The 14,607-nt window shown below is 32.8% G+C and overlaps 1 protein-coding gene and 1 long non-coding RNA gene across 3 annotated transcripts in view; one reads left to right on the forward strand and one right to left on the reverse strand.

The window, feature by feature from the left end:
• The first annotated feature begins 6 nt into the window (after positions 1-6).
• On the forward strand, positions 7-3,972 carry LOC105853320. Its single transcript, XR_001145167.1, has 2 exons — positions 7-296; positions 917-3,972. It is a non-coding gene; the product is annotated as an uncharacterized LOC105853320 (long non-coding RNA).
• Positions 3,113-14,607, reverse strand: part of PSIP1 (PC4 and SFRS1 interacting protein 1) — a 37,261-nt gene continuing 25,766 nt past the window's right edge. The window contains exons 9-16 of one of the 2 annotated variants that reach the window (XM_004677675.2): positions 10,963-11,191; positions 9,324-9,442; positions 6,704-6,759; positions 6,109-6,179; positions 5,799-5,900; positions 5,470-5,683; positions 4,771-4,882; positions 3,113-4,316 (exon numbers count right to left, since the gene is read on the reverse strand). In XM_004677675.2, the coding sequence (XP_004677732.1) occupies positions 4,256-4,316; positions 4,771-4,882; positions 5,470-5,683; positions 5,799-5,900; positions 6,109-6,179; positions 6,704-6,759; positions 9,324-9,442; positions 10,963-11,191 (964 nt within the window). In that variant the 3' untranslated portion in view covers positions 3,113-4,255. Of the gene's footprint in view, positions 4,317-4,770; positions 4,883-5,469; positions 5,684-5,798; positions 5,901-6,108; positions 6,180-6,703; positions 6,760-7,465; positions 8,056-9,323; positions 9,443-10,962; positions 11,192-14,607 lie in introns of those variants that run through there. The other variant, XM_004677676.2, reaches the window with a different exon arrangement.

Genomic DNA, 14,607 nt, shown 5'->3' on the forward strand with positions numbered 1-14,607 from the left:
ATTAAAAAATTTGGAAATCACACTATTTTAGCATTTACTCCAAAGGAGATTTCTAGTGCCTTCTACCCATTTTTGAGGTTTGTTTTTTTTTAAACTGGGTTATAGACGTGCTTATATATATTGATTAGAAATTCTTTATTAGATATGATGTGTGTATCCTTCTTTTCTCCCAGTCTGTGACTTATCCATTGTGTCCAGAGAGCATTCTGTTAATGATAGGTTCAATCAGGTAGTGGAAGTGTTTTGAAATTCTTTGAGGAGTTTGAGAGCTACCCTTGTACCATCAGGCTTCCAAGGTAAAGGTCCTTCAATTATTTGTAATAAAGATAAGGGAGAGTAAGAATAGATGAATAAATACAAATGGCTATTATATAGTTTAGTATCACAGTGGACTTTTTTGTAATGTTACATTTTGATAGATAACACTAAACATACCAAACATTTTGAGACTGAGTGAATAGCAAATAGCAAATGTAAAAAGATCTTATGTATATATTCTTATCTTCACAGAAGTAATATTTATATTGAAACTTACTTGACAAGATTTGACTCATAATGAGTCTTTTTATTAAAAATTAGACTCTATGCAGTAACTACTAAGTTATGGGAAATGAAAGTCATATAGATTGATGGCGATGGCTCACTTAATCTTTGCTAGTAATACCCAGTATTCTGTAAGTAAGAAAAACACAAGAATTTTTGTGGCCCAGTTCTTTTCACTTCTGGTTTCCCTAGTTCTGTCAGGGACCTTCGATGAAGTTGGGCTGTAGCTCATCTGAGAAAATTACAGCTAATTACATTTATGCTATGTTCTCTGGAAACTTCTGATGAAAAATAATTGTTTTAACTTTTATGAATGGTATGTAAATTTCATTTTTAATGTATTACATTTTAAATTTCACTTTCTCTCTTCTAGGTTATGTTTAAACTCAACTGAATTCCACCTTCCTGGATGACTAAGAACAAACATTTACCATGTAAATCAAAAACTGGTGAAGACTATAATCCTATGTATTTAAAAGAGTTGACCATGACAACATTTTATAGATTTATGTGCTACATACTAAACTGGTGTGTAGATTACAAACACCTGTTTATGGTATGTCCAGTGGTGGTGTCATTTACCTAAAGACTCAGTAGGCCAGAGTCAGTATAAGTAGATCCCTCAGTAGCCCACTGTCTAACTTCTTACTTTTATGTTTCCAGTGATGTTGAGGTTGAAATTTCTCCTGCAAAGCCATAGATCATAAACATTACCATAGGTAAAAATTAAACTGTTTTTATAGGTCTTATACTAGCATACTAGAGTGTTTATTTTCATACTCTCAAAACAGCAAATTCCAGAAATTTTAGTGGATGATATTACTACTGTTTTTATTTTAGCCTTTGAAAATACTATCATGCTAGTTCGTAAGTTTAACTTTTTCACCCAAGTTACAACGGCTAGGAAACCTGCTCTAGTTAAATTAAGAAGGGCTAACCAGATTATCACCGGAACATGTATTCTTTATCATATAACGACCTTTAGCAGTGGACATGTATAAAAGAAAATTCTAACTCTGAAATAAGTAGAAAGGTATCCTTACAACTGGAGATTTTATAATTACAAAGTTTAACTTAATGAAAACACAAATACAAAAATATTTTCAAACTTAACTAATCATAGTGAATAGACATGCAAAAAATTTCACTTTTTGAGGAAAGCAATTTTCTTCAACTTCTTTAGACTTCAAGATTCTTTAAGGGTAATTTGACCTTTTCACCAATCAAATCACATTGGCTGAGCTATCATCTGTAAAGTTGAAGAATTACGAGGCACAAACACAAAAATTTCTGCATTTATATAGCAGCTCCTTAAGGTGTAAAATGGGACTTGGGTATTCTAACAGGCTGTACTTTGACAACTGGGGCAAAATAAGTTAATAGTGCATCCCTCAGAGCCTTTCTGTACTCGATTAAATGGTAAACTTCATCTTGGACTTAACATCTTTAAACAGGTAAGTGTGTGTTGGGGTCATAAACTGGGTAAAAATCTATCATCCTACTATTTGAAACGACAAGATATATAACTGCTATTACAAGATTTAAAGTCCTCCAGTCAGGCTCTTTACACATAGTCCCTTACACTCAAGTTCTCATAAACACAAGCTATGTATACAAAGTCCCTTCCATTCAAGTTCTACTGATGCTTCATCTACAAAATTCAAAACTCTGTTCTCCTATTCTGTGCATAACTTACTCTGAAATGTCACCAAATGACATTTTAAAGCCAGTGAAATAGCATGATAAAAGTACTGATTTTATGCAGACAAAAAATATGTACGATGTCATTTAGTGATGTGTTGAGTTGGAGTTTTGACAAAATACACAATTTAAAATCGAGCCAATGCTCCTTAAAAGACCTTGATTATTATGTGACTATTTCTGAGTGTATCAACCTATATGACAAATGGGGGGGGGTGAAGATTAAAAAGAAGGCAATTATTTTAACACTGAATCAACTGGTTAGAATAAAACCTATATAAGCAAATGTAACCAGATTGCATATTTCTTCAGAAGTTGGAAGTTACATGTTTTCTTAGTAAAACTATGCATCTGTTGAGTCAAAGAAAAAAAGGGTAAACAAAAATATTTTTTTATTTTAACATTGTGAACTTATGCTACCCTCTCTCCTAACAACACAATCTCTGACCAAGTTTTAACTGAGAAATTACTCCCTAAGAAGCAAATCCAGAATTCCATCACACTTCATAGCAAAGAATTACTAGTAGAGTTTGATAGAAAAATTCTTTAATCAAAACAAGTTTACAAGTCAACATGTGGCTTAACTAGAATAAATCTGCCCAAATTTAAATTGTTAGGGACCAAACGGATAATGATGGGTTTAATATAAGAGCAAGAGTTCCCTCAAAATAGTAAGTCCTAGTTTCATTGGAAAACCTCACAAAAGCAGAACTCCAATTATTGAAATAAAAAAATTTTCATCTATAGATGAAATTATCCAAAAGGTCAAACCTACAGTGCATCTCACATGCAAACACTGGTATTAAGCCTTTCCCCCATATTCATAGCTTCAAAACATGAGAAGTCTTTTAGTGAAAACGCCAACTGACCTAATATTCAAAATACCGTTTAATTACTTAAAATGTGTATTGATCTTGGTTCACCCTGATTTAGTCCATATACAGACTATCTACATTGTCTACTGCCTCAGAGTAATTGCTTCCACTTCTTTACAATCCTGTCACATGTATGATATAAAATGTAAGTTCCCTTCTGATATAACCTAGTTTCTTCCTTACATAGTATTTACTTTTATTTATTGTATAAGCATCATGGATTATTCTTCCCCAATTAAAAAAATACTTGTGATTTCCTTAATAAGTGTGACTTAAAAATTTTCAGAAACTCGAGACATTTCTCAAAAATAACATTTTCTTTTAGTTTTCAGTTTTAGCTACTACTCCCTGCTGCCTGTAAAGAATCTTACATGGTTGAACCCAAAAGCCAGATTCATTACTACATATATCCCATTCTAAGCTCTGCTTTAGTCATGTGATGTTTACTGAATTCCCTGCCACAAAACTAAATTAATTTCAAATGTTAACATAAATTTTGTACCTCAGCATTATCAGTTCAGTATCGGATATCTAGTTGTCATATAAAAAGGCATACACACCACACATTGTTACAAAGCAGCAGGAAAATGTAACACAATGTAGACTGATTAAAATTAACTTTTGATAAAAGGAGTGAGTACTTGTATAGAAGTAACATTTTATCTACCAAAAAATGCATAACTTCTACAAAACCCACAAACAGTGAAAAGACAGTCTGGTAAACCCAAGATTTGTAAAAAATGCACAAAACCCACGGTATCTGGGGAAAGAGGAAGGTGTATACAAGTAGCCGTTTTTAAAATTTAACTTTTCTACTACCAATTACACATTAACACACTTACACACACACACACAAAAATTGAAAATATGCTACAACCAATGTCTGGAAAAGCTGTTTAACATTTCCTAAATGGATTTTCCCCACATTTATTGTATAATGTAGCTGTTAATACTGCACAAGTACAATTAGCAATGTTTAATTACTTTTAAACAAAGATAAAAGAATTTTTCTCCCTCAAAACAAGTTTTAAACATCGAAACCTATGCTTATAAAAATTTAAAACTTTCAGCTGTCTATTTCAAATGAAAACCATTACAAACTTCTCAAATGTTCTTTACATTCCAGGTATGTCAACCTAGATATCTAGTGTGGAATCCTTCAGAGAGATTTCAGTCTCTTTCTCTTCATTAGAGGGCCTAAAGGAAAAGGGGAAAGAAAGGTGTGACAACTAGGATTAGGTATTTTTTTCCCCGGGAGGAAAAAAAACTGCATTATGTTTTTAAAATCAAGATTTTCTCAATGTTTGCTCAGTATTTTTCATTCAAAATTTTTATCATTCCTAGTATTTTCTCCCCAAAGTAATAAACAGATCAAGAGAAATTATTCAGGAAACATCATGAGCCAGGTCCTTTGTATCAGATGTAAATGAATTCCCAAAGTTTGGTCTTAAGGAGTTCAAAGGAACATCAGTACATTAAAAATTGGATTCTTAATACCTCACTCTGCCCTTCTAGAGTGGCAAGTCAGTTGTAATTGCATTTTTTGCCCTTCTGACTGGCATTTAGCTTCCTGAATTCAAGAACTTACTAATGAAAATAAAATGCCCTACAGATAACCTGGGTCTGTGAACACAATGAAACATGTCCTTACTTTTTCTTACTGCTGGCCTCATGGTTGTCTTTGCTTTCTTCATTGCTATCCCCATTATGTTGTGGTTGATTGCTGTCTTGACCATCAGATCCTCCATTTAGAGTCTTTGAAACTTCAGAAAGATTCAAGAAAGAAAACTGTTAACAGAGTTTCTAATACTTTAAAATGTTCTCTAAAGATAACAAAAACGCATGATATAAAATTTCTAATAGTGTACTGAAGTTACTCATTTGAATACTTCATTTATAATAAACACCATACTCACTCTTCAGTAGCTGAGACAAAGTAAACAAGTATGTGAACAGATGCCACAAGTGAATTATTCTAACAGGAAAAGATCGTAGTAGTAGCTTATTTATCACTATTTTAGAATGGAAAGTTTCAAATACTCAGAGTGGGGCAACTAGTTACTACAACAATTGAGTTTTAACTATATAACAGGTTATACATATTCTAGTTATGGTTGAAATAGCCTATTTGTAATTTGCATCAAAATAATCTAGAAGAGTCAGAGAATTTGATGGGGTTATAAAGCTCAAGCTGGGTGAAGGAGATGTGAGTTCATTTCATTCCACTTTTATATAGGTCACAAAATGTTCCTAATTTTAATGAACAGCACCTACTAAATAGTATTTTATTAACAAACCTGAATAGGCATTGAGACTACATATCAAAGCCACTTCAAATACTATCACATACCTGTTTGTTCCTTTTCTAGCTTTTTGTTTGGCCCTTTCTTCCCTTGATCTTTGGTTTTATTTGCTTCCTCATGTTGTCTTTGTTCGGCAAGAGACTTATTCAGCACTTGCGTGATCACAGAATCTCCTTCACCAACCAAAAACATGTTCTTAAATTTGTTATACAACATTGTAGACTTTTCCATGATAACCTGACTGACTTTGAATCGCCGTATCTGAGAAAACAAAATATATAATTTTAAATGTTTTCCTAATTTTTAAATGTTAAATTGAATGAAGTAGTTGGTAATGGGGCTAATCGTTTAATCTTTATGACTCACGGGCACTTACTTTTTTCAGTGTTGTAATCATCTCTGTGTGTTTCTGAGCTTGTTGCATTGTGACCTGAAGTGAAGCAAGTTCATCCAAGGCCTCAATACATCTGTTCACATCCTTCATGACAAAACAGTAATTTTGCAACTGTTAATCACTGGGTATAAATCTATAATCTGTTTTTACAGGTTACTTTTTAAATCTTAAAAACTCAGTACAAACCAACCAGTAATTCCTTTTACCTTACATTTATACATACTTATAAATCGTGAGGAAACAAAATAAGAAGCTGTAAGATACTATATTTTTAAATGGTATGAACACTTACAAGGTTATCAATTTTGAGTGAATTTTTAATTTCAGCATGTATCCTTTGAAGTCGAGAATCCATTGATGTTTCTACAAATTAAAATGTGAAACACAGTAAATAGTTTTTCCAAGACCAGTATTTCTCTATAACCTAGTAAGATTTGGTAAAATTTTTAAATGTTTAAGAAACCTGCCTCTATCACGGTTATCTGCCTTTTAAGTATTTTCTTTAGAAAAGCAACATTCATCAATTAAATATGACTGTCTAGGTGCATGTTTCTAAAATGGACTGTATACAATATTAACTTCTCTATTACAACCTTTATGTCCAACTTTATATAGGTAACCAAAACCAGAACATTGCTATGACCAGATTTGTCACATATAGAAAGCATGATGCTTTTGACAATTTAAAAAATTTGACTTCTGATAATGAGCTTTAAATTTAATTCACTAGCTTATACTTGAAATGCAGTGTATACAGAATTCATTAGAGATTTGAAAGCACATTTGTAGGCTTTAACAGATTAATGTGAAAAGCTACATAGGAGAAATTGTGTACAACCTCCTTTTTATGTATAGTTTTATGTATCTTATAAAGTGAAATAACTAACCTCGCTTCTTCTCCACTTTCTTAACTTCTGGCTTCTTTCCTTCATCTTTATTCTGCCTATCAAATGTTAACACAAATATTTCAAAACATTGGAACTTTGTGACAACTACTAAATGTCCATAATCCTTTATATGTAAAAATCAATGTTTTTCTTAAAATAGTCAGTAGCCTACATCACAAAGAATTGACTAATTCTTAGGACTCTGTAATGCCACAGCATTATTAAGTTATAAATAAATCCTCAAGACATGTAAAAATAAGCATGCTAAAATAAACCATCTTACTTTTTCAGTGGCACCACAGAACAATTTTAAAAGCTTTCATGGAGTTTTTAAAGACCAACCTCAGGTTCAGTGGACAAAAGAGGCCCTAGTGGGAAAAGGATGCCTAAAAATGTTTGTGGGCTCTACATCACAAGTACAAAAAAGTAGCATGTCAAGAGACCACTTGATTGTTCCCCACACATTTCCACTGGGTAAATAATTTGAGGGATTTGTAGTTAATTCAAGGTTAAATCAACTTTGAAGATAAAACTATCTAAGATGGAATTATTTTTGCCAATATATCAACTTGAATAACATTCACTAACATTTACATATACCATTTCACAAATGAAAGGTACCATTTTACTGTAAACCACCAAAATAACTATTTAAAAATGAATTTTTAACAATTTCTAGCACATTGGCTTGGAGTTCAGTCCCTAATGCAAACCAATCAAAATAGACAAGAACAAAAAAATATCTAAAAATCAGGTTTTTTTAAAAAAACTTTATTTTAAAATTTTGGTTACAGTTTCATTTATGTTTTCTTAACAAGTCTACTGTTTAATCTCTCAGGATTAAAAAAACAATTATTAAATTCTAAAGAATTAAACAACAAAGGAATGCCAAGGGAAGGGCACAACTGCCCCAATCTCTGGGGTATAATAGCTATTCCAGTTTAACACCTAGCTTCAGAACAAAATGAATTAATATTTTCTAAATGAAATAATGTACAACCACCATCTTCATCTGAGCTTATTATAACTTTTAAACACAAAGCTTCATTGTAAGCTTGGTAAAAAAACTTTTAACAGGAATGTTGGCTGACCTTAATATGTAGTGTGTACCTTACAGGAAATGTTTTTTAACAATCATAACACAGTAATAATGCCATTAGTGAAGTCCTCAATTTAGAATCTGGAACATTCTTCCATCAAAGGGGGGGAAGGGGGAATTCAGTCCAATGAGTCTGTCTCGAGATCTTCATCTCTGGTTTGCTCCACTTGTATTCTCTTTTCAGAAACTGGATTAATGCTTTGAGCCCAAAATGAGATATATTTTTTATTACTGTAGATTACATGTTGTTTGGCTGGGAATACAATACAATAAACTTTATTTTGCATAATGCATTTCACACAAGCTGCATCTGAAATGCTTTACAGAGCAAAACTGTCCAAGTACAAAGTTTTGTAATAACAGGAGAAGGAAAGAAAACACAAATATTAGAATTTGAGAAAGTTACATTCGGAGGACATTCAAAAAGAAATCGAACACATAAAGATAACTTTGAGATAATGAAGAAGGGGTGGGCTAGATTTACTAACCAACAACTACCTTTATAACTTAATTTGGGGAGCACAATGAAGTTAAAAACAATAGTCCAACAACTTCTGAAAGGATAGAAAAGGATAGGTAACAAAAAATATTTACAGATAACCAGTTAATAGGGAGCATAACTTCTGAGTTATAGATCAATTTTTAAATTACTCCCTCAAGCAGATTAAACTGCTTATATATCCTCCAAACTAAGAAAGCAGATAATCAATGCTATTCTCTAAGGACTGTAAGCTTACAAATGTAACAAGAAAAATACAAAATTATTTCAGAAACTTAAAAATTTCATTCTGAGTGAATGAGAGCATGTTTTAGAAAAATCACCTCACTAAAACAACAGTTCAGTCAGAATAATGCAAGACTTCACAAAGAAACTCTTTTCTCAGAAAAAAACTCAGAAATGACAGCTTTAAGATTATTAGGCAAACAAAAAGTAAAATACATGAAGCCTAATCATCATCATTGCTATTTTCTTCTAATAAATTTAAAGAATAAAATTAAAGGGAAAACAAATTCCTTAAAGTAATACTGTCAAGTATGGAAACCTAAGGAGTAGGTTCTAAATACGACTTATACAAATCCTGTCAGACTTTAGATTAATTTTTAACTGGCTTGTTGGGTTTCCAACTGTGCTTTTGTATTTCTGCTGGTTTGGTGGGGTGGGAGGCCTGCTGGTGGTATGACAAAAATTTTTTGCTTTCTTTTCCACCCATACATTATCATCACTATTTACTATACAAATAAAAAAGTACATTTTTTGCAAAGTCACAAACAGGTAAATTCTATCAGTACTTTTCAGTTTAAATTAAAAATAATTTCAGAGGGTGACTACCTCTGAATTTCATCTTTTAACTGAAATAAAAATGAAGCCTGAAACATGGCTACCATATACTGAAAGTTCTAACACATGGGAAAAGTTACTTCTTTAAAATGATCCATAATGTCTGGAAAATGAGATTCTATTGTTTAAAATTTCATGCTAGCTTAAAAAAGAAACCAAATTTAGAATAAAAAAATACTTACTGCTCAGTTTCCATTTGTTCCTCTTGCTTGCGTTTTCTATCTGCTGCTTCTTTCTCATGTTGTCCTTTCAGCATATTTCTTCTATGAGCAGTCTGAAAGTTTCTTCCACCTTTTCTCTTCTGTTTTGAGAAAGAATTTAGTTAACTTTAAAGTCAGTGACTATGACTACCATCTTGGGAGGAAAAAGAGCAACTATCAGTTTTCTTAAGAGACAAATACTAATTATTAAAAAATCTTAAGATGCACGTCATTGCTATATAAATTTACTTTCCCCCTTGATTTGGGGAATTATCTCTTTCTTGCACTCAAGGTGTGCTGTCCTTTGGTTAAGATGAAATGGCAGGTAATTTTGCCTCAGACAATGGATACCACCTCACACCAATGAGAGTGGCACATCTTAAAACAACTAGCAACAACAAATGTTGGTGAGGATGTGGAGAAAAAGGAACTCTCCTGCACTGCTGGTGGGAATGCAAACTAGTACAACCACTAAGGAAAACTGGAGGTTCTCAAACTGGTAAACATGGAGCTTCCATATGACCCACCAATCCCACTTCTAGGTATCTACCCAAAAGACAACACTGATTCAAAATACCTGCACCCCCTTGTTTATTGCTGCTTTATTTACAACTGGAAAGACATGGAAACAACCCAAATGCCCCAAAGTGGATGACTGGATTAAAAAGATGTAGTACATATTACACAATGGAGTATTACTCAGCAACCAAAAATAAATACATGTCTTTTGCAGCAACATGGATGGAGCTGGGAAAGATCATACTTAGTGAAATAAGCCAGAAAGAAAAAAGAAAAATACCAGATGGTTTCACTCATAGCAGGAGGATAACGGACCAGGGGAGAAAATAATAATAATAATGAACAGCTATATGCCAGAGACATTTTATGGGGGTGGAGTCGAGAATGGGATCAATAACAATGGGGGGAGGGAAATGTACTGGACTATGGTGATGGCACATGGGTGATTTGGTTTTGGGGAGCCCACAGGGATTACAACTGGGATGGAAAAAGGCACAAAATGATGTAAAAATAAACTAAAAATAAACTGCCTCTCAGTAAGTCTTAATAAATCAGGTACAAACAAAAGAGCTACACATTTCTACATATACTGCATGCAAAATTCCCTAATGATTCTATATATACTGCATTTTAAATGTTATCAAGTATCTCCAAGGCTTCACGTAAAACTTGAGTTGAGAAAAAGATGCACATAGCTTTAATGAATTTTGAATTTTCAAACCGTAGTGTCCAAACAAGGTGTAACTGACAAAGACAGGTGCTAAACAGACCTGAAAAAAATGGTCAAGAATGTCTAAAATAAATAATTAAAAGCTGGGTATAAAGAGTTTTTTTTATAAACCAATCTCTTCAATGCTCACTACCTTTTCTAGATAGGTGGGGTTACTGGAAATGTACTATTTGACACCAAATATCCTTATCGTATGAAAAGATAAGTTTAGAAAATACAAGTTTCAAGTATGCCTTTTAACACAACTTATCTATTCAGCAAAATAAAATTTAACCTTTTTTTCTTAGATTTTTAAAATGGAATTAAAACTTTACTAGGTAAAAATTAGGAACTACATTAAGAAACTTTAAAACTAGAATTTACATACTCTACCTTTTCACCTTCTTGATCGTCTCCTTCTTCTTCAGAATCAGAGGTTGATGTAACCCCTGTTTTAGCTAAATTTTTCCTTTTTGATTCAACTTCTTTCTTCCCCTCTTTTTTGTCTGGCTCTTTCCTTGGCTTATCTTCTTCCTTCTGGCCCTCTTCATCCTTTTTAAGCTGCTTTTTAGGTTGTTTTTCCTCCTGCCCTTTTTTCTTACTTTTGTCTTCTTCAGTTACCCTAATTCAGAATACAACAGTGGAAAAGTGAGCTTTTATGTATCATTAATACTTGCCACTTAACCACATTCTCCCAGTCATTAGCTGAGTATTTTCTTCATTTAAAGACAAATTCCAGACATCTTTAATAAGATGCAAGTGTCTTTAGCATACAATTATAAATGGAAAAGAAGATCCTTGTTGTTTAAAAGATACAAAATTTGGCACTGGGTTAGAAAAATCACTTTCCCCTTTAGCTCCCAAATTTGTTTTAATGTTATTAATTCAGTGAAAACTTAAAGTATTAGCCTTGCAAACCAAGGCCCCATTCTTGACTCAGGATTAGCAGTGTATAAAGTTGGTTGAGAATCCTGAACTCATATTCTACATATTTAAAAGAAAAAAATGTTTAAAGGACAGGCTGGGAAAAGTAGAATTGCACAGAAGTTATTTTAGAATTCAAATAAATTTTCTTTGCAAGGTCAAAGACACCCAATTTAAGACATATAATGGTAAACTATATGCCCGATTAAACATATTATCAAACAGTACTGAACTCACTAGCACCTAAGCATTTGCATCACCACTAGATTTCACAGACATTACTAAAATAAGACAAACTACTTAAATTACTCAATTCTAATATTACCATTCGGTAATATTTATGGCTAACTTGTATAGCAGAAATAGGTCATGTGATAGATAATAGGCTATATACAGGAAATTTAAATGATGCCAATGATAACCTCAATTACTTTTATGGTATTTATGTATTTATTCAACTAAAGCAATCCTATAAAATAATATGTCTTGAAGCTTGGATGAGTTACTCAGATCATCTAGTCTAATTCACTCTATTTGACAAATGAGAAAACAGTTCATTTAGCCTAATATCTCAAGTTACAAAGTCAACCAGTTTCCTAGACAACTACTTCCTTGAACACTTACATTAAGCCGAAAAGATGAATTTATCTACTCAGAAACTTTTGTCTCTTAGTCATCATTGGGCATATTTATTTTCAAATCATCCTTTACTTTTAATTAATAGAAAACAAAGCAAGTATGTAAAATCACTTAACTTTCTTCAATATCTCAAAAAAAAATTTTTTTGTTAATTTCAGCAATGGAAAGAATCAAGTATGAATAGCATTTTCAAGGCTCTTACAAGATATTAACCAATTACCACCCCCCACACATGTTACCACTTATAAAAGGAAGCAGTTATTAGAAATATATATACCTTTTACCCAGCCAATCTGTCTCTCGCAATGTGTTCTAATCAATATACTTGTGTATGTACATAAGACATGGTAATGCTTTAAGTGATAATTCCACACACACCAGGATAGATATTTATAAAGTTATATTTTTAGACAGATTTTTTTAACAAAGTGTTTTAAGATTTTAGCAAGTGGGATTTTCAAGAGTTTTTGCACAATATTGAACACAGAATTTCCATATAGATAACTAGCACTGCTTGCTACAAATTAAATCTATTTCCAGGTAGTGGTCATCCCCACCTCTTCCACAAAAAAGTCTTACCCACAGTGACAAATTCCTTTTTTAATAGATCATGATACAGTAAAAATCATTCAAAATTTCTATAGTTGTTTAATATAATAACATCTGCAAAAATGAATGCAAACCCCAAGTATCTCAGTGCCTTAAACTCAAACACTTCTTACTTGATATGAAGACTGCCAGTTTTAACAGTTCCTCCAGGCTTTACTCTACTGCTCTGTCATTTTAAGATCCATGAAGAAGTTGCTAGTAACAACTTCTCATGGTAGAGAGCTTCAAAAGAGCTTATGCAGTCAGTTCTGTACTCCACTGAGTTTGTGCTTAGATTTACAGTCAAAAGTAATCATTAACATTAATGCCCAGCCTTTACATAACATGAAAAGACAAAAATTTAAGCTACTGCTATTTTAAGGTTTCTATCACCCTGTAACAAGATTACTAATAAAGAAATTGATACCATTAAGCTACCTTGGATCCTTCAGATGGCAAATGGTTTTAGAGAAAAGACAAAAGAGTGGTTTTCTCAGAAAAACCTGTAAACTCAAAGTGCCCAAAATTAAGTATAAAAACACAGGCATATTAGAGAAAATCTTATGAGACCAATACAACTTAAGCTGACTAGAATGAAACACAGATATAGACACTTAACAGAAAGTATTATTACCAAAAGCCACATCAACCTCCATTAAGATAAGTGATGAAGACTTGAAAAGGAAGCTTGGGCCCCAACTCCTTACAATGAAAAGCAGATTGAGAAATCTGCTCAGCTGAAAAGAAGGGTATTACTTCTCAACAACAGTTTCAGGAGCAAATAAGGATAATACTGAAAAAGACTGAAAAACTGGGGCTTAAAACATTCTTTACATCTGGAACAGGGGATTCTCACAATATTTTCCCAGAATTACTATCAGTGACTGCTGCGGTGACTCTTAACATTCTCTTTTCCAAATGGGAGCATTAATATGACCTCCTACCCCTTGGTTGTGTGTGTACTATAAAAAGGAAAGCAAAACAGAACTTATGTATGGTGTTCCCAAATTTCTAGATCAAGGCCTTATGTTGATCATGAAATCCTAGATTATTGTAAATGGGGGAGAAGGGGGGAAAATCTTTGGGATGGAATGAGCGATATTTGGTTATTTAGAAAAATAAAAATTCCTATGTCTGTACCTAATTTTTTTACTTCACTACAGCAGTTAAAAACCGTGTTGTAAATCTATGTCACTGATTTTTAAGAAAATTTTAACAACTAGCTTGGTGGTTAAGATAAAGTTCTTTAAACAGTATTTTGGATGAAAAGTGCCAACTGTAAATGTTCTAATGTTCTGCAAGTAAACATCCTACAAAAACATCGTATTCAAGCTACTATAAATACATTTGTAATACTTGAATCCTCTCTATAAAATCTTAAAACGTAATAGCTACAGTAAGTTGCCCTTTTTTTGTTTAAATATACATTTCCTCAATTGAGATTTCCACCCAGAATAGTGAACAAATCCAAGATAACATATGTGGAACGGTGGGAGGAAAAAAAAAAACGGATTATTTTGTTGACAATTATGTAGTCACTAAAAGGTACTTTAAAACTTGAACTATAGGCCTTCCTGGTGTCCAGGATAGTAGACAGTGCTATCAAGCTATCCCCAGCCAGAGAGAGCGCTGACCCACATGGTGTAGCAGCAGACCTCACCTGTCTTGCCTGGTGCTCCTCTAAGCAGTGTATGTCAGCAGATCTGCCTACTCTGCTCCCCACTCTCTGGTGAATCCTTTCACCTACCCCTCCATCCCCTTAACACCTGTGGTCTACAACCCAGTTCTTGTATGCCTGAATAAATCTTAAAAAAAAAAAATTAAATTATAAAAATGATTTTAGTATTACATGAAAATAAAATTTCTCTGGAAAAGCTAAGAGATTTG

This window comes from Condylura cristata, unplaced genomic scaffold (genome assembly GCF_000260355.1).
Source record: "Condylura cristata isolate star-nosed mole 26May11 unplaced genomic scaffold, ConCri1.0 scaffold00006, whole genome shotgun sequence".
NCBI lineage: Eukaryota > Metazoa > Chordata > Mammalia > Eulipotyphla > Talpidae > Condylura > Condylura cristata.